This window comes from Gambusia affinis, linkage group LG13, assembly GCF_019740435.1.
Source record: "Gambusia affinis linkage group LG13, SWU_Gaff_1.0, whole genome shotgun sequence".
In the NCBI taxonomy this organism is placed as follows: Eukaryota; Metazoa; Chordata; class Actinopteri; order Cyprinodontiformes; family Poeciliidae; genus Gambusia; species Gambusia affinis.
The window spans coordinates 4,530,444-4,555,156 of NC_057880.1; the positions used below are offsets into that span (position 1 = coordinate 4,530,444).

Sequence of the window (24,713 nt, forward strand, 5' to 3'; positions counted from 1 at the left end):
AAAGCTTGAGGAGTTCTTGTATATGTTTAGGTTTCCTCAGTAGTGCTTCATTTGTGTCAAAAACTAGAATAAACATTTGAATTACAACAGGCTTCACTGTACTTTCATGGATAAAAAGCAGAGGTACAGTGGCAAATAAAATCCTCTCAATAATTTGCTTTCCATAATTTGTTTCCTCTTGGGAAACATTTCTGCAACATATTTTCTCTCTACTTACTCTGTCTTACTGTCTTCCTACCCACTGTCCCAGCTTCCAGCAGTTATTTTTGTGGTCGACGAGTCCCTCCTGATGCTGTAATCAGCATAACTGTGGTGGCCTGCTCATTACGCTGGGCCTGCGCTGTGATTTAGACAAATTGTTATGAGATGTCATAGCTTCTCTAAGAGGAAAACACTAGTTGAGACACATTGAGCTGGAATGGGAAAAAAGAACGTGGTCTAGAGGCAGAGGGTGAGGACGCTGTCGGTCAGTCAAAGATGGGGCACATGATGTCTCTTTAAACGTATTATAGTTTGAGAGGATGTTAACCAGCAACAGGAGAACTCTAGCACTACCATTCAATGTGCTCTGTAAAGTACAAACAAAAAGAATGACACAACCAGCTGATTTCTTGCAGGTTATCCATCCAATGAATCCATCCATCCTTCAATCCATGTATGTTATTATTGTGAGAAAAACAAAACCCCAATGTTTTCTATGAGACTGACTTTAGTGTTCAAGGTGTAAAAGGTGTAAAGAAAACCTGCAATAGAGGAAACGTCTGCATTCCTGCTGACCATCTACAGTTTTTGTTTATTGCAGACAAGAAATTCCAGCATTTTAAAGTAGACCAGGTGACACTGTGAATACACAGCCTCTCTGCAGGTGGGTACTGACTCAGTCAGTCTGGTCAACACGTCCTACTGAGGGGTGCATGGTTCTGAAACTTGTCAATCCTATTAGGGTAAAAAAAAAAAAGTGTAAGCATAAAATCTAAGCTTGTAAAATGGAAACTTGAATCCAAAATGTTCAGAGATGTTTATGCAGGGGTCTCAAACTCCAGTCTTGGAGGGCCGCTGCCCTGCAATTTTTAGATGTGCCTCTGCTGCACCACCTGAATAGAATAATTAGGTCATTAAGGCTGTACATCGAAAGACTGCAGGACAGCGGCCCTTGAGGACTGGGGTTTGACGCCTGTGTGTTTATGTTTTAAAGGTAAGCCAGCCTTACGGTGAGCTCTGGAGGCTCGGCCAGGTGTAGTCTCGGGTGTCTCACATTTTCACATAGTTGAACTGGACCTCTTAAATCAACACAGCAATCTCTGACAGGCTGTTGGATTCGAGTTTATCCTTGGTCAACCTCATAATCTTACAGCTGTATCTTCCGGGCCATATCCAGAATGCGGCCGCCACTGAAATCACAGGTTGCAGATGGTCACTGTGCATTGACCTCTACGTGGACCAGGCTGGCTAAACACACCTCCGTCCCCACACATTCAAGCTGTTTGTTCTCACAGCTGTGTTGCAGGATTAATTAGTCAAATATTAAATTGCAATCCAAGTAGACAGCTTTATTTGATCTTTTGGTTTGACCAAAAGATCACGCTCCTGATCACGAGTTCCGAATTTTAGGCTTCAACAGTGTGTGTGTGTGTGTGTGTGTGTGTGTTGTCATTCTGCCTTGAAGTGCTACTATTTCAGCTACAGACACAGCTACATCTGCTGCACTTAGTGGTTTCAGTCTTCCAGTCAGCTCAAAACACAACACCCCTTTGAGGTCGCCGATTCCTCCAACTTACAAAGTGAGTCGTCAGTGGAGAAAATTTACACCTTTTTTTCTGGACATCCCAGTATCGCTGTAGTGTAATGTATTTCCCGACATCTGTTTTTTTCTGTCCCACTGCTCTTTGCTGTTGCCTAATTTTTCTCAACGCATTAGCTACACCTGCTGCTGTTTCAAAGCAGTAAGGAAGAGAAATAAGAGTAAGACTCCCTATCCAGACAACTGAAGCATGGAGTTGGAAAGATTACATTTCTGTTCATTACAGTTATAAAAGATGTGACTGCGATGATTTCAAGAGAGAAACAGTCTTGGATTTAGCTTTGGGCGTCGTACAGTGCATTTCTTGTGACTGCTGGCTAACGGTGAAAAATTGAAAACACAGCACAGTGTTTTTGCTGAGGAAGTGTAGGTCCTTCAGCGTTCGCAGCAAGATGCTGCAAATCTTCTAGAAATCTGTAGAGAGCGCAGTTTTTTTTTCCATCCTCTATTGGGGTAGCAGGACTTAAAAAAAAAAAAAAAAACTCAAGAGCCTGATAACAAAAGTTGGTTTTGTTTTGGGGCAGTGGTTCCCAAAGTGTGGGGCGCGCCCCCTGTGGGGGTGTAGTGCCATTGCAGGGGGGCTCGGGAAGCTGTATGGATGAATGGGGGGGAAAAAACAGTTACACTAAAGTGTTTCACTGTAAAGATGGTTTGCAGTGTGTTTGGTTGCAACCTGAAGTGTGAAATAAACTTCAGTGAAGTTTGAAAACAAAACGTGTGTAGGTTTATGTCTGGTTGAACGATGAGTTTGCCCAGTTGATTTTTTTTTTTTTTTTGGGGGGGGGGGGGGGGATTTTATTGTAATCTAAAGAGGGGCCCAAAAAATCTTTGGGAACCATTGCTTTGGGGACTGCTCTGAAACATCTGGTGGTCATTGTGCACAGAATTCATCATAAAATGAAGAACCTCACGATCAACCATCAACCTCCTCTAATATATTTAGATATCTCTGCCACTGTCATACCTTGCACGGATGGAACAGCCGCTCCTTGAAGTTGTGTAGCATTTCTTTCCACATACATAAACACACCCAAGAAATTCAGACCAATCACACGACGGGTTTGCATACAGAGAGGATGTGACAAGAAGGGACGGACCTTTGTCACAGTTTTCGTCACGCAACTGCGACAGTGGGAACTGATTCTGGCAGTTCGGTTCGATCACATGCAGCCCATAACACAACAGCTGGGAGTTTTCACTCAGACTTCTTCAGGATCGTCGTAGTACTGACGTCTACAAGAGAGCCCAGAACCATCAGGATCTATAGCAACTTTCTGAAGAAACTTTGATAATGACAGGTACTGGAGCATCTGCTTTATGACGACTTTCCACAAAAGTCTTATTAAAAACTGAACATGTTTATAATTCTTCTAACTAAAAAAAGAGCAGGTTGCTGTTGTAAACATTTTACCTCCCAGTAAGATTACCTCTAATTAAGACTATGAAGAGTAAAAAAATTAACAAACAAACAAACTGTTATTCTCCTCAGTACCTTAACATCCTGACTTTTGTTATAGCTCTGCCAACCATTATAAGAATCTGGAGAAACTACAATTTTTTTGTGTGTGTATTTGAACTGTAAAGAGCCTACCAAAGGTCAATAGACTATGGTCCCCAGGGACCAAACATAGGGGTTGCAACTGGGAAACTGATGCATTGTTATTCGTAGGGGCAAACTCTTGGCTCTCCCTTTTGAGTCTTGATAGGACTGCCACCATTACAGGTAGTTGCGAACTGTTGCTGCTTGTCGAGATGAGGGTCTAGTATACAATGAGCTGCTGAAGGGCACAATGACTTCAAATAGGTTTCATGGTAAACTCCCTCTGCACTAAAGAAAGGCACAGACACTTGAAGGGCATCTTGTGTATTGAGCTGCGTATTGGTCGTTTTTTGTTTTTTTGTTTTGTGGTTTTTGAAAACTGTACGACAATCTAACAACACATCAGTGCTTTGTTTTCTATTGAAAAGAGTAAACAGAAGAGGTCACGGGTCACTGCTTTGTTGACCCTCAGACTAATAATGCGAGCCGTGGAAAGTTTATACTGAAGACTGGCTCATGTGGTCAGATGAAACAGATTCACTTTTTGTGGTTGGGGACAGCAGGCACTCATCAGTGCATGAAAAGTGACCTCTAGTGGCAGTTTCTGCAATGTACATAAACCGAGCTGTGCAGTCAAAGTTAATCTGGAAAGTTGCTGATTAACTTTCCATATTCACACAATGCCAGGATGATGGAAGATTATTCAAATTAATCACATATACCTGTCACACACACTTGCTACAGTTACTGATCCAGTGTTGATGATGCTTATCTATGCTGATGCCAACCACGCATCGTGCTTATACTTTAGGGAGAGAATATCTAAGTCCAGTTCTATATGCTGTCATTACTACAAGGAAGCAGTGAGAGTAATTATTATCATATTGTCATGCAATTATTATCATTCAATGTGTGCACGCCACAGTGCTACTACTGTATATACAGCATCTGTCAGGTTCTGGGTTGGTTTGAGGTTTGATTCTAGTTTCCTTGTTATTCCGTGTTTTTTAGTCTCTTTCTTTAATTAGGTCAGTTTTGTTTCTGCTTGATTTCTGTTCAGTACTTTAGTTACTTTAGTTCTGTTCCTTTTGTTTAGTTATTTGTTAGTGTTAGATACATTTTCCTAGTTACTCATCTTGTGCACTCTCCCCTGCTCCATTCATTCATTCATTCATTCATTCATTCATTCATTCATTACACCAGTACCCCTAATGGAGTCAGTAGGGGTGCTGTTGCCTGTCTCTCCGGCGGTCAACACGTGTTCACATGTCAGGGCAAAACCTGTCAAAATGTTCTGGTTTTCTTAAAAAATATTTAAAAAAAAACATCCTGTGTGTGTACAGTTCCTGAGTGTTGGTGCTTCCAGGCAGGTGGATTGTACAGAGTGAGATTTGATGAGGAGTATAAAACTCTCTGTGTGGCAGCAGCGCGGTGCTAAAAGTTGAAGATCAGGCCGGCCCAGTAGTAACACTCTGTCTCATAAACGCTTACAGCTGGTAGCAAAAGGGTGTCGCTTTTCTCAGATACGTGTTGGTGCATTTAAACATCGTCACTGGTGGCCTGAAGACACAAAGGACAGAAGAGAAACACGGGCAGGTTATTCTGAGGGCCAAACCATCCCAAATAAGCAGGTTTTCGTGTGATGTTAGAAATTAGACGAAAGCACAAGTAAACATAAAGCTAACTAACCTGTTAAACCTCTTGAAGATGTGGAGCTAAAGAATCAACCGAATGGCACAAAACTGAAAGTTTGCAAAGCATAAAGTCTGAGACATCAAGGAGGTGAGCTTGAAAAACTACCAGATGTAATGTAGTGGAGGTAAACACTGGTACAGGGATGTTTGCAGTCTGAAGTTGAAGTTTTTTTTACAATTGATTTAACTTCAACATTCAGTCTTTGAGCTTAAATGTGTTTCTGGTTGTGTTCTGTGCATACAGAAAATAAAGCACACTGTGTTTCCTCCTTCTGTACTAAGGAGTGGGATTGCAAGACAAAACTAGAGTAGACTCCTGCCTGTTCTGTATTCATGGAAAATCTGCCAATATGTGTTTTTTTTTGTTTGTTTGTTTTTCTTCCATTTAGCATGCCTAAAATATATTTAAAAAAAATGCTATGTGGGAAGCTGAAATATCTATGAGACTTGACACAAAGCTATGCTACTTTTAATCTAGTACATCATAAAGGGAAAAAATCAATGATTTTAAGAGGCTAATATAATTCTACTGCGACAGACTGGCGACCTGTCCCTGGTGACCCCGCCTCTCACCTGGAACGTTACTTGGAGATAGAAACCAGCAGCCCTCCTGACCCCACTAGGGTGTTTGAAAATGGACAGATGGATGGATTCTACGGAAAGACATAATGCCAATTTTGTATTCGGCACATCAAAATGACCCTAAAACAGTTGAAAAACCCCAGACAATGTTTTGGCTGTTAGTGTAATGATCAAATGTAATACTCCAAGTTTCACCTGAGATTTATTCTTTTAGGATATCTGGAAACACTGACAAAGACTCCTGTACTCCTGTTACATTACTGACACAAATAAACTACAGTACCAACATGTCGTTTAATTCAGGTTGTTCCATTTCAACAGTTCAAGATCCATGAACATGTATAATTAAATTTAGAAAAACATTTCAGCACTTTTTTACCAACACAGCCAGTAGATCACAGTCAAAATGGACTAAAAGACAAAACCACACTGTTGTTTTCTACGGAGCACCCTAGGGGGAAATTTTCTTCTTTTGCACTACCTTGCAAAACTTCTGTGTTCCCTCGCAATATGCTTAGTTATTTACTGGTGTATTTTGTATACAGTCACAAATGTCAATTTAAAATGTGAATCTATACACATTTAAAGAGCCTCAGTGAAAACGGGTTTATTATTAACTCTTTGATGCACAAAACTGATTGAAAATCGATCGATTCCCTGCATGTTTATGTCTTTGTGTGAGGCTGAGATGGATCTGCACATGAAAACGGCTCTTTAAACCATTCAGACCAACACAGAGAGACACAACCAAACTGTCTGATGACTTTATTACCCCGTGATAATAACTCAGAAACAGTCCAAATAGTTTGGATCTAGTTTTTATTTCTTTCCTTCTTATGGAAAGTTTCTGTTTACATCAGGTCTGTGGTGCATTTCTGTCCTAAAGAAAAATATATAAAACTTCAGATATTTCACAACCAGATATTAACATACATGGAAAAACTTCATGAAAGCCTTACATTATAGCAGAAAGGCTGATGGCCACTGAATGAAATGCTTACAGTATTCATTTATGCCTCATGAACTGATGAGTAGATTATTGGGAGAGAACGCAAAAGAAGAATAAAATCCTCCATGTCCCCTAGGGGGCTCCATAGTTAGGAAAATCAACATGAATTAAAAACTGGAAACTCCTCTTGTTTTATTTGGTCAAGGGATTGTTAATGACTAATTTAACTTTATGACAAAAACATGCTTGAGCTTCACAAGATAAACAAGGCCTCAAAGTTATTTGTTATGTATTTCTTATATTGTGTGTAAACTGAGACAGTTGTTTTTAAGCATATGCACTGACTGATGGCACTTTTTACATTTTGTTGTTCTTGTGACAATGACAATAAAGATCGATCTATCTATCTATCTATCTATCTATCTATCTATCTATCTATCTATCTATCTATCTATCTATCTATCTATCTATCTATCTATCTATCTATCTATCTATCTATCTATCTATCTATCTATCTATCTATCTATCTATCTATCTATCTATCTATCTATCTATCTATCTAAACTGTTCAATTATATAAGCTCACAGTCTTGTTGTGTTGACATGTGAAAGCGTCATTCTGAGGTGCAGCTAAGACAAAATACAGGAACAATATGAAAGTTACCGAGCACGTGTAACAGAACTGGATGAACTGAACTGGGCTTTGAGCCCAGAGTTTAACAGAAGTTGTAAATATCAAAGTGCCGAGGAGAAGGGAAAGACCACGGAGGCCTAATGACGGGTGGTTTTGGCGAGCGGAATCAATTCTTCACAGAACCTAAACCTGAGTTTAAGGCACAGAGGAGGAGCTGTCGAACTCCAGCGACGTGTGCTCCAAACCGCCGTATCCGTTCATCTTCTTCAGCTTCAGCTGGTCGACGTGGAACAGACCCTGGGTTTCCAGGATCGACTCCTTCTTGGAGAACAACCTGCTGATCTCCATGAAGGTCTTGTTTTTTGTCTCTGGGATTACAATGTAAACGTAGACGGCGACCGAGAAACAAACTGTGGCGAACACCAGGTAGCAGTAGGACCCGGCAGACATCTGATGGTGGAAGAGACAAGAGAGCAAAGAGATGAGTTTTCAAGTCAGAGTGCTTGGACCAAAAAAAAAAAGAAAAGAAAACAAGTCAGATTTTCATAAAGTGTACATCAGGTTGTGCTACGCCTTGACCCTTTTTCTCTTTTTGCTTTTTCTCATTTTATTTCAGATAAAGAGTTTCTGTAACAGACCAACACATTGTAGCACAAAATTAAAAAAACATCAGCTGGCATCTGTGTAGTATACACAGTTAGTATCCAGCATCCAGTTTTCTGATATAATCAAATAAAACCTTGAGCCACCAGCTGTTTGTGTAAGAAACATAACACTACCACTATCAGAAAACCTGATTCCCATTATAAAACATAATGGTGGCAATTTCACACATGGATAGACTATTGGATGGATTTATTGAATTTGGATCATTAATTGAATTTACATAACAATGTAACCAGAGATTAGGTTTCAAAGTAAAATATTTTGACAGAAAGGTTCATTTATTGCAACTTGCACAATTACCTTAAACAGTGTTTAGTTGCCCCCAACCACCTTCATTAGACTATTTAGTATTTCTGAGATTTTCTGGTTAGTCCACTTATGCTGCTTATGTAGCCCCAAAACAAATGTCATAAGATAGGGGAAAAAAATTCAGAAAGAACGGATACTTTTGTAATATGCTACAAATTCTGCAGTAGATTATTATTATTATTATTTTATTTTTTAGTTTAGGAAGCAGTTGAAAGCAAAAGGCAAGAAGTCGCTGTGCCACTGAAGTATCATTGTGCTCACGTGAATCAGAGCCTCAGTTACTCTGAGCAGTAATTGGACCGGCATCAATATGCATTAATAGCATCAACACGGTCCAGAAATGTTAAGGACTCAGGGACACGTGATGATGTCGATGCAGGGTGATCACCTGTAGGAAGGGGAAGACGAAGCCCACGGTGAAATTAGAGAGCCAGTTCAAGGAGCCTCCTATGATGTAGGCTGCAGGACGATGGGACTGTTTGAACAGTTCTGCTGTGATCAGGAAGGGAACTCCAGCTGCAACGCAGGGAAAAAAAATAGGTGGTTCCAAAAATCGATTTACTTCCTGTGAGTCAGTATAAGAACAACAAACATGTGGATTTATTGGAGAATAATATTCTGGTCCGAACAGAAATGCAGTGAAAAGTTGTGGTCATTTTTTTCAACAATACAAACGAAATCCAGGGTTTCCCTCGGTGTGTTGTAAACCTGAAGGGTCAACAGGCTTTACTTGTGCCCCCACCAGGCTAAGCATTGATTATTTACTTTTTTTTTTTTTTTTTTTTTTTTTTTTTTTAGATTTTATAGTTGGCATTCATGGATTCATCTTCCAATCTTTCAATAACACATAATTGTCAAGTGATATTTTCAAATTTCCTGTCAACTTTAAATATTTTTTTTATCTCAAAAACACGACGGGCTGCTGGATGAATGACTGTCTTTGCACCCAACCTGTAGCAAGTTTTCTGGGGGAAACCTTGAAATCTAAAAGTGTTTTGACTTGATGAGAACAATCCTGGAAAGACTTGAGAGCTGGCGGTCTTATTGCGAGCGGAATAACACGTGTTAAACATTCTGCTTGCTTTTTGACTTTTCATAAATCTATTGTGAATATTTGTCGGAGCTCCACAACATACGGATTGTTTCCTAAAGTGCTTTCTTCTCTTAAAGGACACTGAACCTGTTAACACTGGTCAAACTTTTTTAAATTTCTTGGTAATCACTACAAGTGGAGAAAAAGTGGATTGACTTGTTAAATACAAAATTACAGAAAAGAAAATCTGAATTATCCTTTTGTGGAGAATCATTTCAGACATAATTAAACTTCCCAATTTCTTTATTGTGATTTGACACTTCAACTAATGATATCACTCACACTTTTGCCCACTGGGAGGCGCTAAAGCGCTTAGAAATACTACTTTCTTTTTCAAACCCACAGCAAAATTTCAAAGAGTATTACGGCCACATTTACAAAACAAAAATAATTAAAGAAGAATAATCAGAATTACAGGAATCAACTCATGGAATTACGAGAATAAAGCAGCACTATGAAGAGTAAAGTCGTGATATTACGACTTTATTCTTTCAATGTTGTGACTATTCTCGAAATATTACAACTGTATTCTCGGATCATTTCGGCTTGACTCCCGCATGACTTTATCAAACTATTATGAGGTCATTTTCACATTACGCTGTCCTCTCACTCTGGTTGTTGTTGCTTTCCCACCTCACGTGTCAAAGTCTCCGTTAGGCAGGACTCTGACTCTCACTCTTAGCTCAATTTGTTCTTATTACAACGTGTGAATGAAATGTGTCAAACTTGCCTGGACCGATGCAGAAGCCAGCAATGATGCCAACCACACAGCAGACGCTGACATAGCGCATAAACAGTAACTTTACCTGTGAGGAGAACAAACAGCATGATTTCATGGGTCTATCTGTCATCAGAGCATACTGCTGCATTCCAGGTTTATTCTGTCATCATCAACACTTTACTTATTCTCTAACACAGAAAGTGGTTAGAGTATAAGTAACTACTTTTTGTTTTTGTGTGTGTGTGTGTACTCTGTCTTCTCCAAACCCTTTTTTTTTTTTGCAAAGTCCTTTGACACGTTATGAATTGGTGCAACATGTTTACAAGTGAACTGAATTATAAAGATGATGCCTAGCTTCCAACTTAAAATCACATATATTTCACAATATCAAATAAAACTTTGGAAAGAAGGGGAAAAAAACTGCAGAACATCCTAACCAAAGGCATTTCTGGCATGTTCATAGAGGAGGTGCTTTCCTTTTCTATTCAGGCACTGACTATTTCTGCTTAAACTATTTGGTCCTGTGTTTTCCACTTGTTCAAGTTTGACAACATAATTGAATCAAATTAATTACAGAACTAGAAAAAGAGTCATTTACTGATCTCCAAAGTAAAATGAGAAAATTGGACTTAATTGAAGCGTACAAAACCATAATTTCAATAAAATATTTTGTTTTCCTCTACACCCCTATCATCAATTTACATTTTTTTTTCCACCAGTAAATGTCGCTTTACCTGTTTTTGACAAATACACAGTGTATAAATATATAAGTGTAAAGTGAATGAGGTTGTATTGCTTGAGCAAAGTGGCGTGTAGAAATCAGTGAGGGTGTGGGTGTAAAAGTGTGAACTTTGTTCATGTTGTCTCCTTGAGCTTTTCACAATACTACCAACGAAGGTACCTGTGGATGCTCAAACAAAACCACTATGTTGTGCCTCTATTTAAACATTCGGATTAGCATATATTTTAACTTGTAGCGTCCGTAGGATCTTTTCTCGCATCTAGAGTTTTCTTTGCCATGTCTATTAAAACATACCCATAACAGCAGGACGGTCACTGCTGTCCAGAGGCTGACATTCAACAGGCTACTCTGTGCACACACCTGTAATATGAGGGCCAATGTGATTCCAGCGCTGCAGATGCCCATCATGGTGAAACCCCCAATCATGAGATGCCTCCTTCCCACCTTTTCTATAGTGAAACACTAAGAAATACACACCTCATGTCAGCCACTGTATATAAAACAAATGTGATTGACCTGGACGGCGCTTTGGCTGCCTTTGGTTTTTACCGTGCTTTTCAAATAAACGAATGAACAGATAAACCAAATTATCTACGGCTATTATTATTGTTATTGGAAGTAGGAGTAGAATACATAATTTCTATCTAATCTAGCAGAAATATGTGTATATTGAGGCCTTTCTCATTTCCATGATACTCGACGTTAAGTCAATACATAACCCTGAAATATACTAATATTTCCATGTACAGTACAGACCAAATGTTTGGACACAACTGTGTGTCCAAACTTTTGGTCTGTACTGTACATTTTGTTTTCATTTCACCAACGCAGTTTATCCATAAGAAATTTAAAATGTTTCATACACCTGTAGGATATGTAAAACAGCACAGCCTCCCTGACCCGTCCAATACAACATACAAAACAAGTCATCATACCGGCTCTATCACAGCATGTCTCATTATTGAATGCTTACCCCAACGAGCCCGGCGATGATCTCTATGATTCCCGTCCCTGCTGTCGTATACTGGATCTCTGGAACTGGGATGCCGGCGTTCTTAAAGATGTCGTTGGTGTAGAACCAGATCTGCCGGGCAGAGAAAAAAGGAACTTCAACTCTGAATGTCCAGTTGGATAAATACCTCATAGCTTTTAAAGTACAGAACGGGTGCAACGGTTGTTTCTACAATGTGGTGCATTTGGTGTAAAAAGACAGTATGGGTGATGACTAGAGGACCAGCTGCCTGCGTACGTCATCACACAAGGTTGGTGTTGTTATACATATATTGATACCATAAGAAGCATGTATATTAATTAGCAATTAGAATTTTTTTTTTTTCAAATATGAGGATAAAAATTTTTTTTTTTTTTTAACTCACCATTCCTTTAAAAAAAGAACTTTAGAAAAGAACTATATTTTTCTTAACCTTGTTTCTGATTCTCCCATTTGCCTCTGCCTGCTCCCTTCACTTTTCTGCATCCACTCACATGTGATTAGCCCTTCTGCTCCCTTTGGCTGTGTTTACATAGCAGGTGTTGATGCTCAATCCCGATTTTTGATATGATTTTTTTTGGCTGTGTGTGTGTGTGTGGTCATACTACTGGGTGATAGGACTGTTTACCATCCAAAGATACGGCTGTCTTTGGATGGATTTTAAAGTTAGTCAGAAATGGGAGCTACCAGTATTGTCTCAAGATCATAGCAAGACTAAGGGAGAACAAAGACCTCTGTAGAGCACTGATGGCTACACCTGAGGAGAAGTCTCTGTGGGGAGGAGTAAAGTGGCTGTTGTGGTGAGAGAAGGCTTGAAAATACACAATCTCACACACCCTGCTTTTGCTCTATGTCCTGTTCTCTTTCTTGGAGTCTCCCTTTTCATATCTTACAAATTGCAAATTATGGATCTGGTCAGCTTTATCAAATTTTCTTGACAAGAAAACTGGAAAGGACAGCTTTCCAGTTGTTGGATATGCATTGGATTCATTGGGGAAGTGGAAGTGTCTGTGAGGTGAAAGTGATTGGACTTTTGATAACAAGATTTCTTCTTTTTGGATTTGGCAGTTAACCTGGCATATAGACAAATTTCGTAAAATGTCAGCTGCTGTTTGAGAAGCTGCCTGGCTCATATGAGGGAACGTGCAGAGCAGCGAACGCTCAGAGAGTCGCAGTGGTTGTTCCTGAAAACTTTGGAGAAGTTACCACCTTTGCTTGGAGGAACCGGACAACAGAAATGTGTCTGTTTTGGGAGTCGCCATTGAGATGTACCAGTGAGACTCCAAGGTAGATGCATAATTAACGGAGTCGGGCTGACACAAAATGATCATTGTTATCTGGACTGGCTCCCCCTGTGTTATGGACAGCAGAGCTATCTCAAATTCTCCTGGATGTTACGTAAACAAGATGCTCTGCTCCCACTGTCGTACCTTTCCCATGACATCTGTGGACTTGACCCAAAATGCTGCCAAGGCTGCTGATCAAACGCTCCATCACTTATCAAGGACCTTGGCTGAGGGGGATTCTGGAGCAGTGTCCATGGGCTTACTGGCAAACACACACATCCACGCATTTGCGTAGCTACAAAACACACTGCCCCTCAACTCACCGCCTCCATTACATTATCTATAAAGGAGGGGGCTTTTCTTGTGCAGAGGCTTTCTTGCAGCCTCCCACTGTGTCCTTTTTGCTACAGGGACAAAGAGTGAGACCTCCACCTCCAGCCTCATCTTCTTCATTTCTCTCTGGACTAATCAGGCCTGAAGCTGCTTGGTTAGAATATTGTTGTTTTGTTTATATTCATCCTGATCGTCTTTAATCTTTTTACAATATTTTTTTATTATTTTTTGTTGTTTACAATTCCAAAAAGAGAAACTGCAGAACACTGAACAGCTTTGCAGTCTCAGGGTGACCAGCCCAGACACACAACGGCTGTTTCCTCTTAATCCATTTAGTTTCACTTGTGTTTGAGTTCACTTTCTTAAGCTACTGGGAGAGATTTTTGTTTTTTAGTAAGTGTAAAAATCTGAATTTTACAGTACTTCTCCAACAACACTCCAGGGAATACCTTACATTTTGAAGTTATTGTAGCACCACATAATCTTGTATTATCCAGAGATGCTAACTCTTTGACAGTTCTAACACTTCAAGATCGTTTCTATCATTGCTAAGCACCTTACAGAGTTGCATGAAACGCTAAAAAAATCTTGACCCGTATCGTTATTTAAGATGCAATGAGTACTTACAGCATCAATTCCAGATAGCTGCATGCCAATGTTGATAACCACCACACTCAACACTTGCCATCGGACTGAATCGTCCAGCAACAGGCTCCAGACCGACAGCATTTCTACGGAGGACAGGGAGCGCTGTTCCTCCTGCATCTCTTCAATTTCAGCCTGGATGTCACACTTGGCTCTGTACCATTTGAGAGCTGAAAGGCATCAGGCAGAGAGCTGAATCACATCGGCGTGTAACAAGGCAACACTGGGAACAAACAGTAGTAGACATTTATGAAGACTCCTTCATGTTTATGACAGTGTCATGTCAGTCTTATGCATACCCGGTCAAATAAAGTCTTTCTAAAAATTTCATAAGATCCCAGTTACTTAAGTTTTCACTGTAATAATCTGCCATCATTAGTGCTTTATCCCACTGAACACACTGGTGAAAAAAAATCCCTTCATACGAACATGAGGGGAAAAAAGGAAGATTTAGTGAAACATCAAATCTTTAGATTTAAATGCAGCTTTTGATGATTGCCTCAAACCGACCTTTTTCCTTGCAAAGTGCCTACATTACAAGACTCACAGCTGTATGGACTTGATGATGCCTTTTCTAATGTAGTCTCTCACCATTTCTGTAGGAATGGAAGAAATGCAACAATACTGACCTGTAATTGTGGCATGAACATTATTCTTCTCAATCAGCAAGTACCGAGGGCTCTCTGGGAACCACGGCAGCAGCAGCAGCTGGATGAACGTTGGCACCACCACCACCGAAAGAAAAAGAGGCCAATACTCCTCCTGAAAAAGCAGCAACACAGAGGATCAGACAGAGATCTGTGTAAGCTCCCCCAAGAGTGCAATACTAATGTCAGAGGGAGGAAAATTTGATGAGGGAATAAATGTCTCGTAGTGCCATTTTTCACACGAGGACGTTATATACACCGTTTCTGAAATATATGGGAGAAATACTCTATAATGGAAACGGTCTAATGGTTCAATTAAGAAGGGAGATTTCACTGAAATTATTCCACAAGGTATAGTGAAGGGGGGCTATTTCAATATGGGGGCAGTTCAGTTTACGTTCAGTTATTACAATGTTAGTAACTTCTGGTAAATTCATACAACACAAATTTAAATTTTTTTGCTAAACAACAACAACAACAACAACAAAAAATTGACAGTCATGTCAAAGGTTTTTAAAAGCTAATTAAAAAGCCAAAAATATCTAAAACTGGTTAACATGGAAGAGTGAGCATTACAGGAAAGGTTTGGTTTACCTTGGCTTTATCAATGTCTGTCTATTGTCACGTGGAAACAAATGCCGCCTGTGACCTCTTGGAAAAGGTGAAAATCTTACAGTTTAAGTTTCTTTCTTATCTATTAACATCCCAGACGGGCATCGTCGTCAGCAGAAGCATTTGACTACCTTTCCCAGGAGCTCATGGAGGCCGAGGATTTGGGCAGCAAAGACCCCGGTTCCTATGAAGATGCTCGGAACAAGACCCAGAAATCCTCTCAAGTTCTTTGGTGCTATCTCACCGAGGTACATCGGTACGACACTGAGAGAGATCCCTGCGGGGACACGAGCAGAGAAAATCCATATTTGACTCCTGCACATGTTGTCCATCCACGTTGTAGCTACATGTAGAAGTTTTTATGCCGCTGCTACAGTCCTATTGTATTCAGTAGGACATTGAATAAGAACATTGTTTTCCTTAATGAGTAGCTGTCAGTAAGCTCGACATAATGAATTCTTCACAACCACAAAGACAGGCTGTAGATGACTTTAAAACACTGATCTGTTATGCCAGCTTTGTCACAGATATTCAGTAGCATGTTGTGTAATTCTGAAGCACAGGCGGCGTCTCTACTGAACATTTCAAAAAGCAGCGTTTCTCTGCTCCCAGGCGTTTCATCACGTCTGACTAAGAGAGCAGAAAACGTATCGCTGATGAGGGGCTTCAGCTTTGCTCTCTTTTCGACTGATATAAATACTACAACCATTTATAGGAAAAGTTGCCACCTGCTGCTTCTACACTGACACAAACACAACAAATAGAACCCCTGATAGGAAAGGAAATTATATAAAGAAGAATTCATAATGTTATGTTTAAAGGACCTTTTTCAGCTGATGTATAACAGGATAAGTGGGCACACATGTGGACTTGTGTCTTGTACGTATGCGTGTATGTATATGTGTAGGGGTGTGTGTGTGTGTGTGTGTGTGTGTGTGCAGGTACCTGAATGTATCCCTGTGATGAAGCGGCCAATAATGACCATTTCGGGTGAACCACAAATCCTACTGAAACCCATAAGGGAGCCAGCCATAAACACCAGCACTGTTGTGTTGACCACTGTACCCTTCCTGAAAACAAAACCAGAAACGTAAAGATATATAAATATGAATATTCACTCAGCACCCCAAATCTGGCCATAACAAACTGTGATCTCCTTATTTTTATTTATTTATTTACTTATTTCAAACATGATAAAAGTATAAAATCACTCATATAAACAAGAAATGCAAAAGACATATTTTTGTGCCACATTAATCTTAACACGCTCTTGCTAAGTTTAAGCTAAGCTAAGAGTTTTTCTTTAAAATTTGAGTTTTGTCTTTTTTAAAGAAGATTGGCCATATTTAATTGATTTTTAAAAATCTGCACATTCTGCAAAGTTATTCATTTAACCACTTATGCTTATTTTATTTAGTATTAGAAATTCATAAAGATAAAAACTAAACATTTGTAGCAAATAATGAGCATTTGCAGTTAAAAATGTTTAAAAATGTGAAAAGCGGAGTCAATTTTCTTTATGTAACATCAAATATGCTGATTATTAATTTGATAAAAATTAGTTTTTTACAATATTTGGACCAAGTGAAGATAAAACTATGAAACTCTGAGTAGAACATATTTATGGACAAAGAAGGTTTTTTTCTATCTTAAATGCAAAATGTTGATATTTTTGTACAGTTTTGTCTTAGATGCTGCTCGTTGTTTAGGATTGTAGCTTCGCTTCAGTCAGTTTTATTTTATGCAGCTGCGTTTCATTTTTTTATTAAAAATGTTCACTGTATGTTGAGCTGTTTTTGACTATGGGAGAGTGGTGCTCGAATGTCCTGAAGCAGCAAACGCACCATCTGTTGTATTTGAAACGTAATCAATTGCAAATTTATTGACGGAATCTGACTTGATGTTGTGTTTTTGATGTTGATTCTATGTTGCATTGTGTTTTTGTGTTTGATTTGATGTAAAGCACTTTGAAATGCCTTGCCGCTGAAATGTGCTATACAAATAAAGTTTGATTTGATTTGATTTTGATTTAGGAGCCAAAGCACCATACTGGCAGTTTAAAAACTAGAGGAGCACTGATTTATCAAGAGATTGGTCAGTACATGTGAAGCTAATCTTATCCACTGATCTTATTTATGTCAGCAAAGGTTTAAATATGAGAGGTTTGACCGATAGACCGGCCCACCAGGTCAAGTCTACACGTTTGTAGTTAACAATAGTCACCCGACTCAACAACTTCCTTGCTGTATCGCAGGATGACGTCATTTCAGAGGGGAAAAAAAATTGGTATCAGCCAAAGTCGGACTCGATTAGGCTTCTTAAATGTCGGTAATAGGCGACGTTTAAAAAGGCCAGAAAACTGCAATCGATGCTCCCCCAATCGAAACTATATGCATACTTTCATTTACATGTGATATAACATATAGGGAGTTTTGGAAAAAAGAGATTAAAGCTCAACATATTTACATTTAAGTTTTATATACATGGGAGTAAAAAAATAAATAAAATTGTCCAAATCAAAACACAAATATACAAAAGATCTTATCCTTAAGTTTGAGTTGTATCTTGAGTTATATCCCCCTTGTCTTTCAACAACCACTTCCTGTCTGAGTCCAGGTAGTAGTTTAGTTGATGCCTTAAACATAATTTCATCAATTTTAAATCCCACCAGATCTTCAAATTTAAGAAGTCTATATTTTAAGAATAACAGGTTTGTGTGTTCATTAAAACTGGCAGTATGGATGATTCCTTGGTCATTTTCAAGAAAAAAAGTTTGAAATGATTAGATCTATGCGACATAGAGCACTATCATTTTCATTTAGACAGCAGGACTTCATGTCTTTCTTCTCAAAACTTGTAATGTTTGTACTCAAACCTTTGTCCTTGCGCTCTTGCAGAACTCTCTGCTCGCTTATGAAACATTCTCTGCTTGCATTTGGAATAAAAATGCACCATCACCTGGCAAGTGTTGTACTGGGTGCAGACTGAAAATGTGTGTTCTAAAGTATGGCAGAAAAATTCCCCTACAGTGGGGTTTTCAATATTTGCTCCGTAGGAAACAAATCTTACCTGCCAAAGCGAGAAACCAGCATACCGACAACGAGGGAGCCCAGCAGACCTCCGATAGCAAAGACGGACACAGTGAGAGAGTACATGAGGGTCAGGGTCTCCCCACTGAGTCCTGTCCCATTACGACTCACAACCGTTTTGTTGTAGAAACTCTTTATGTACTGGAAGAGCAAAGTGGGAGTAAAGTTAGTGATCAAAATAAAATTACACATTAAAAACAGACATTGAAAGCGTTGAACTTGACAACAACCAGATAACAGTTGAAAAGGAAATCTTGTATTTGCAATGTTGCAAAAGCACAAGCAGAAACGATCCAGGCGTTTTGTTGTCAGTGGCAACGTTTTTCTCTGTAACGTCTAATCTTTTCTTGTTTTTAGGGAGGTTTAAGACAAATAATTATGACATCTGAAAACAGCACTGCTCACTGTTAAATTTGATTCATTGTACTTTATTTGTTTCCTTGTGTTTATCCAATTAAAGTCTGCTGCATGTTAATTTACCTTCATGGTAGGCAAACCACAATTATCTTCTGTGGAACTACATGCAGAAGAGCAAAACTGGACGATGTTTTAGAGAATGCACAGTTTACACAGAATATTCTTGATAATATTTGTCCTATTTGGAAACGTTTCAATTATAATAAACACACAATTGAAGTATATTGTCTGCCCCAACGATTGATAGAATATAACAAACATTAAAAAAATGTTTTGGTAGGATCACATGATCAGTGATTAATCTCGATTAGACTATGAAAACTGTGATTAAATAGGTCAGCATACGAATATTGTTTACCATGGAAAAGTCTTGACCGAGTAGCTTGTTTGTATGTAACTTGTAATGTCAAGATGTCTTTGCTCTTTAGTTCATGTACAACTAAATAAAATTCATCAAGTTATTTTAGATTTGCAATGCTTACGTCGTACAACGTAACATCATTTATTTTTATATGTTCCAATATTTGGTTATTTCAACAATAATTGAGTGTTTCTCAAACTTTTTCATGCCAAAGACCACTTAAGTCACGGATCACCTAACCTGACGTTGCCCCCACCGTAACATTTTAATGTATGATGCAGCCTGAAATGAGAATATTAGTCTCAACTCCTGCATTGTTGTTTTCTTTGTGCGTACTAATGAGAAGACTGGTGCTGTTTAATAAATGTGACTGGTCACGATAAAGCCATGAAATTACAAAAAAAAAAATGAAAAAAGGAATTTTTTAATAAATTTGTCTTTATTACATTTACTTGGTTTATTTTATGTAAGAAAAAAAAAAAAAAAAAAAAAAAACACCCTAAACATTTTTTTCCACCTGCCATCATAATGTATACCATAAAGGGTTAAATTTGTTTAATTGAAAAAAGCAAGTGACCTATCACCGCTTTCTGTATTATTATTATTATTGTTATTGTTATTGTTATTATTATTATTATTATAAATTCAATGGGAGGCTGTTTCTTCCAAAGTACACCACCAACAGACTAAGGTACGGTGGCCGACAGGTGCAAATGCGCAGCAAAAGAGAAAACATGCAAACAAAAAAAAAAGACACCCCCGAATGAAATGCAGCAAACAAAGAGAGAGACGCAAACAAAAAAGAAGACGCCCCCGAATGAAATGCAGCAAACAAAAAAGAAAACACCCCCGAATGAAATGCAGCAAACAAAAAGAGAGACGCAAACAAAAAAGAAGACGCCCCCGAATGAAATGCAGCAAACAAAAAGAGAGACGCAAACAAAAAAGAAGACGCCCCCGAATGAAATGCAGCAAACAAAAAGAGAGACGCAAACAAAAAAGAAAGCCCCGAATGAAATGCAGCAAACAAAAAGAGACGCAAACAAAAAAGAAAGGCGCCCCGAATGAAATGCAGCAAACAAAAGTGTTGAAAAGAAGTGCTCCAGACCATATTAGTATATTATAATAATATTTATAATATTATTAACGAAGACATAATAAATTAAAATAATATTTCTAATTTTATAAAGAGATCTGAAAAGAAATATAGTAATACGACTTTACTTTCTTTCAAATTTCTTTCTGAATCTTGCATCTGGTCCCATAGAAATGAATACTATTTTCTTTGACTCTAGTGGTCTGGAGCACTTCCGCTTTCAACACTTTTGTTTGCTGCATTTCATTTCTTTTTTGTTTGCGTCTCTTTGTTTGCTGCATTTCATTCGGGGTGTTTTTTGTTTGCTGCATTTCATTCGGGGCCTTTCTTTTGTTTGCGTCTCTCTTTTTGTTTGCTGCATTTCATTCGGGGGTGTCTTTTTTTTTTGTTTGCATGTTTTCTCTTTTGCTGCGCATTTGCACCTGTCGGCCACCGTACTAAGGGACTCCTTCATCCCTTGTGCTATTAAACTGCTCATCGTCTCCCTGGGAGGAAGAAGAGATAACAGGAGTACAGTAGAAACAAAGGAGAATGATTAGCTGTTAATGTTTTTGCTTTCTTTCTAATATTTTAAGTGTTTTGTGTATTATCTGAGAGGGCTATGTGGGAGACAGAAGTGACAATTTCACCAAGGGGATCTATCTATCTAGCTAGCTAGCTCGCTATCTAGTTAGCGTAGCTATCTGTTTTGTTTAAATATTTATTTCAAATCAAATTTGGCCTGATCCCACTGTATATTCCACTGAATGTTAGAATATCTAAATATGAATGACAGTGGGCCCTGAGGATCAGGTAGAAAAAAACATTACATATATTGTTATTGTCCTTTGTTGATAATGGCTGTCATGTATTCAACACAGTGTTGGCGGCTTTAGCTGGCATAATTCTTCTGACAGGTGCATTCTGAATATGACTGTACTTTCTGTGAAGTGTGTGTGTGTGTGTGTGTGTGTGTGTGTGTGTGTGTGTGCGTGTGTGTGTGGGCGTGTGTGCGTGTGTGTGTGTGTGTGTGGGCGTGTGGGCGCGTGTGTGTGTGTGTGTGTGGGCGTGTGTGCACGTGTGTGTGTGTGTGTGTGTGTGTGTGTGAGTTTCTTACTGTAGCAGGGGAGTTGACCACAGCCAGGTTGTAGCCATACAACATAGAGCTCCCAAATGAAGTCAAGAATGCCACTGCTAGCAGAGAACCAGTCAGTTGCTGCAATCACAAGCAGAGCTGTTCAAGAGAACTGCATCCATAAATGGTGGGAAAAGTAATTGCTTTGTTATTATATTGTCCAAAGAGCATGTGCACAATGAACATAGGTTTTATTGAACATCTGGAAATTCTCCAAAGAACAATTCTTGGTAAAATCAAGACAATTGCAGACAACTCAAATCATCCTCTTCCTCAGCCATGCAGGGTGGCAGACAGGTTGGTGCCTATGTCCAGCGGTCATTGGACAAGGGGGTTTGGGGTACTCCAGTCCAACAGAGACACATAGGATATAGAATCACACACACGCTCTCACAGTCTGCTTATTGACTTGTGGGAGGAAGCCAGAGTACAAGGAGGGAGACCCAAACTCCATACAGAAAACCCCCAAGATCAGGATTTGAGCACAAGTCTTTCTTGGTGCCAGGCAACAGCTCTACCAACTGTGACATTGCGCAACCACAGAAGGAAACAGCAGATTCTCTTTGCCCACTGATGGAGGTGTAATCAGAACAAAATCCTTTGAGATTCCATTTAGTGGGACTTACTGAAAATACACTGCATGTCCGGTTTATCTAGAGGAAAGTGATTGAATTCTCACAATTTGAGGGATTTTATCATAAAGTGGTTTGTGGTGATGAGGATGGATACGGTCAGAGCCAGGGTGAAGTGCAGAAATGAGCTTAATAGTGATGGGCTATCTGAAGCCAGACTTCGAGGCTTGCCTTGTACCGAGTAATAAGGGGGCGTGTCCGATGAAGCCCCGCTTCGAGGCTTGTGTCGTCTTGTTGAAAACCACGTGACTGGCAACAAACGATGCCTCGCATTGCATGGTCACATGACTGCTTCATTTTGTGTATCAGTTTTCAAAATAAAAGCGTGATGAGCCGCTGCTTGATCGCATCAGATTTGTATTAATGATTTTGATGACGGCACTCATCAAAATGTAATGTTTGTTACCAGTTTTCTCAATGGTTGATTGTGGCATATTTTGTGACTTTATGTTTATGTGTTTTTATTATGTAAAACATTTTGACACTGGATTGTTACTGAAATGTGCTACACAAATAAACTTGATTGAAAAGGAGCCAGCAAGAAGAAAAAAGTCTGACATCAGGGAAGACTTGAGATGATTCACTCACAAGATTCTTAAATAACAATAATTTAACCCTTCACCTCCAAAATTCTCACCTTCTTGAAATTTCCACTATTTCTTTGTTCTGCAAAAATATATCAGTCTTACACAGCAGAAACAGACTTGTTTCTAAATATGTCTGTCTGAGTGACAAGACTGTCACAGCTTCAACAGCAGATGTCACTAGTGAGAAATGAATGAAGCATCGAGTAATCAACTTTTGGGCAAAGCAATGGGCCGGGAAGCTTCAATGCTTCATGAGGCTTCATTTGGCCATCACTAGAGCTCAATGCTGTCCTCAAAACCAGGAAACACAAGTGAACTACGAGACAACGATAACAAACTGAGGTGGGCAACAATGACTCGACAAAGTCAAGGAGCAGGTGAAGTTAAATACACTGGGGCTAATTAGGAAAACACAAAACACCTGGAACCAATCAGGGACTTGACAGGACAACAACACAGGGTCTACATTAACCAATAAACCCACACGAAAACCAACACCCACACAGATTTGTCTAATAAAAGTTTATTCAATGGGAAGTATGGAGATTAAAGTGGATCTAATTGCAGACTCTTTTTGTCTGTACAGCCTGAATTCACACAGTTAACAGCACACTACAGAAGCTGAGACGTGACTGACCAGAGAAAAATGAAACCAAAGTATCCCGTGCACCAGGATGTCCATGGTATCACTTTACAGCACAAAGTCATTCTTCTTATTAACTTGAGAGGGGGTACTTGGGCAAGATCCTGAACAACAAGTCGTTCCCTGATCCGTGTTTGACCCTTCGGTGTTTTTCAAACCACACTGAGGTGTGAGTGATGAGAAAAGAGAGAGGGATCTTTTTGTGCAAATGAACAGTTTGCAGATATCTTGAAGGAGAGAGTATATTGGATGACATCACTTTGAAGGAAATTTGTTTTGCCTTTCTCAAATATGCTGTACATATCTAACCGCACACAACCCATTTCATTTGTTAGGCTGGCAGCTCAAAGGAGGCCAGAGGGGCAACCAGTAAATATTTTTTATGCAACACTCCAACGACCAATTCACTCGCCAAATGTATTCTTTCTGCTCCCCAAAGAGTACATTTGGCTCTATGTCTGTAGACTGACACTTTATTTCATGCATTCATGTATTTGTGACACCCAATCATTTTTTTCTCAATGGCACAAGCTGGCAGGTACAACAGAGATTTAAGTGTCAGACACGAGGGTGTCTAAAACAACATCATGAAACTATCCATCCAGGCGTCTCATGTGACATAAATGCTGAACTTACCGAAGTGATTTTCCCCGATGATGGAATTAAAATCTCCTCAGCCATTTAGGAGTTCTGGTATCTGGTACAAAGCAACAAAAAGTTAAAAAAACAACAACAACAAAAAAAAAAAAACAGATCCTGTCTAAACAACAGAGTCTGTCATAACTGTAATAGCAGGCGTGGCTCTGGCTCCAAATGAATAATTCTGGGACGCTGTTAGTGTGCAAGTGTGTTGAGCAGCAGTCCACAGGCCACTAATAACAAGCTACCACAGTGTCATCACATGATAGGAAGCAGCGTGACAGACGGAGAGAAAAGCCTGCTGAGAGCAATTAGCCATAACAACATTTTAGAGGTTAGGGGAAACAAAATGAATAGAGTGTACGAATAAATTAAAAAAAAAAGAAGGAAGGAAGTAAGTAAGAACTGATAAGTGAATAAATCAATAGTGAACCTGGAGCAAGACGAGGAGGAACAGCAGTGGAGCGGAAAAATAAAAGTGAAATAAAGGACAGATGAGAGCCCAGGAAAAGAAAACCAGACAAGCAGAAGAGGTGAGAGGAGGAGAGTCTAAAGAAAGAAACCTGAAGAATAAAGACAGAAACAAAGAAACAAAAACGGAGCAACAGGGAGGAGATTAGAAGAGATTAGGACTGAACCAAAAGTGGAACTCACCAAGTACACAGTAAAATGAACAGTGTTGGGTCAACACTTAGAGTCAATTTCAACAGTGAGCCAGTGAACATACGGCCCCTCCCTGAACAAAGCTAAAGTTGTCAGAGTCAATTTTACTCTAAATTTGCTTATAGAGTAAGACTTGAGTAACACTCACAATTGTTAATACACTTTTACTTGTTGGCGATAAATAAGACTTGTAGAGTTACCTAATTATGACACTGTTACTTTTAAAG

At 39.2% G+C, this 24,713-nt stretch overlaps 1 protein-coding gene across 2 annotated transcripts; it reads right to left on the minus strand.

Annotated features, from left to right (window-relative positions):
* Positions 1 to 7,066: 7,066 nt before the first annotated feature.
* Positions 7,067 to 24,355, minus strand: slc2a15a (solute carrier family 2 member 15a). 2 transcript variants are annotated; one of them, XM_044136747.1, is made up of 13 exons: positions 23,969 to 24,355; positions 23,821 to 23,881; positions 21,305 to 21,403; positions 18,315 to 18,475; positions 16,191 to 16,315; positions 15,377 to 15,522; positions 14,616 to 14,748; positions 13,969 to 14,156; positions 11,705 to 11,815; positions 11,092 to 11,193; positions 9,999 to 10,074; positions 8,564 to 8,691; positions 7,067 to 7,650 (listed from the first exon to the last, which is right to left on the minus strand). In XM_044136747.1, the coding sequence occupies exons 2-13, from the start codon at positions 23,863 to 23,865 to the stop codon at positions 7,396 to 7,398; spliced, it is 1,569 nt and encodes a 522-aa protein (XP_043992682.1). In that variant the 5' UTR covers positions 23,866 to 23,881; positions 23,969 to 24,355; the 3' UTR covers positions 7,067 to 7,395. The 2 variants fall into 2 exon arrangements, with proteins under 2 accessions (XP_043992682.1, XP_043992683.1); XM_044136748.1 differs by having other exon boundaries at positions 24,257 to 24,354.
* Positions 24,356 to 24,713: the final 358 nt, after the last annotated feature.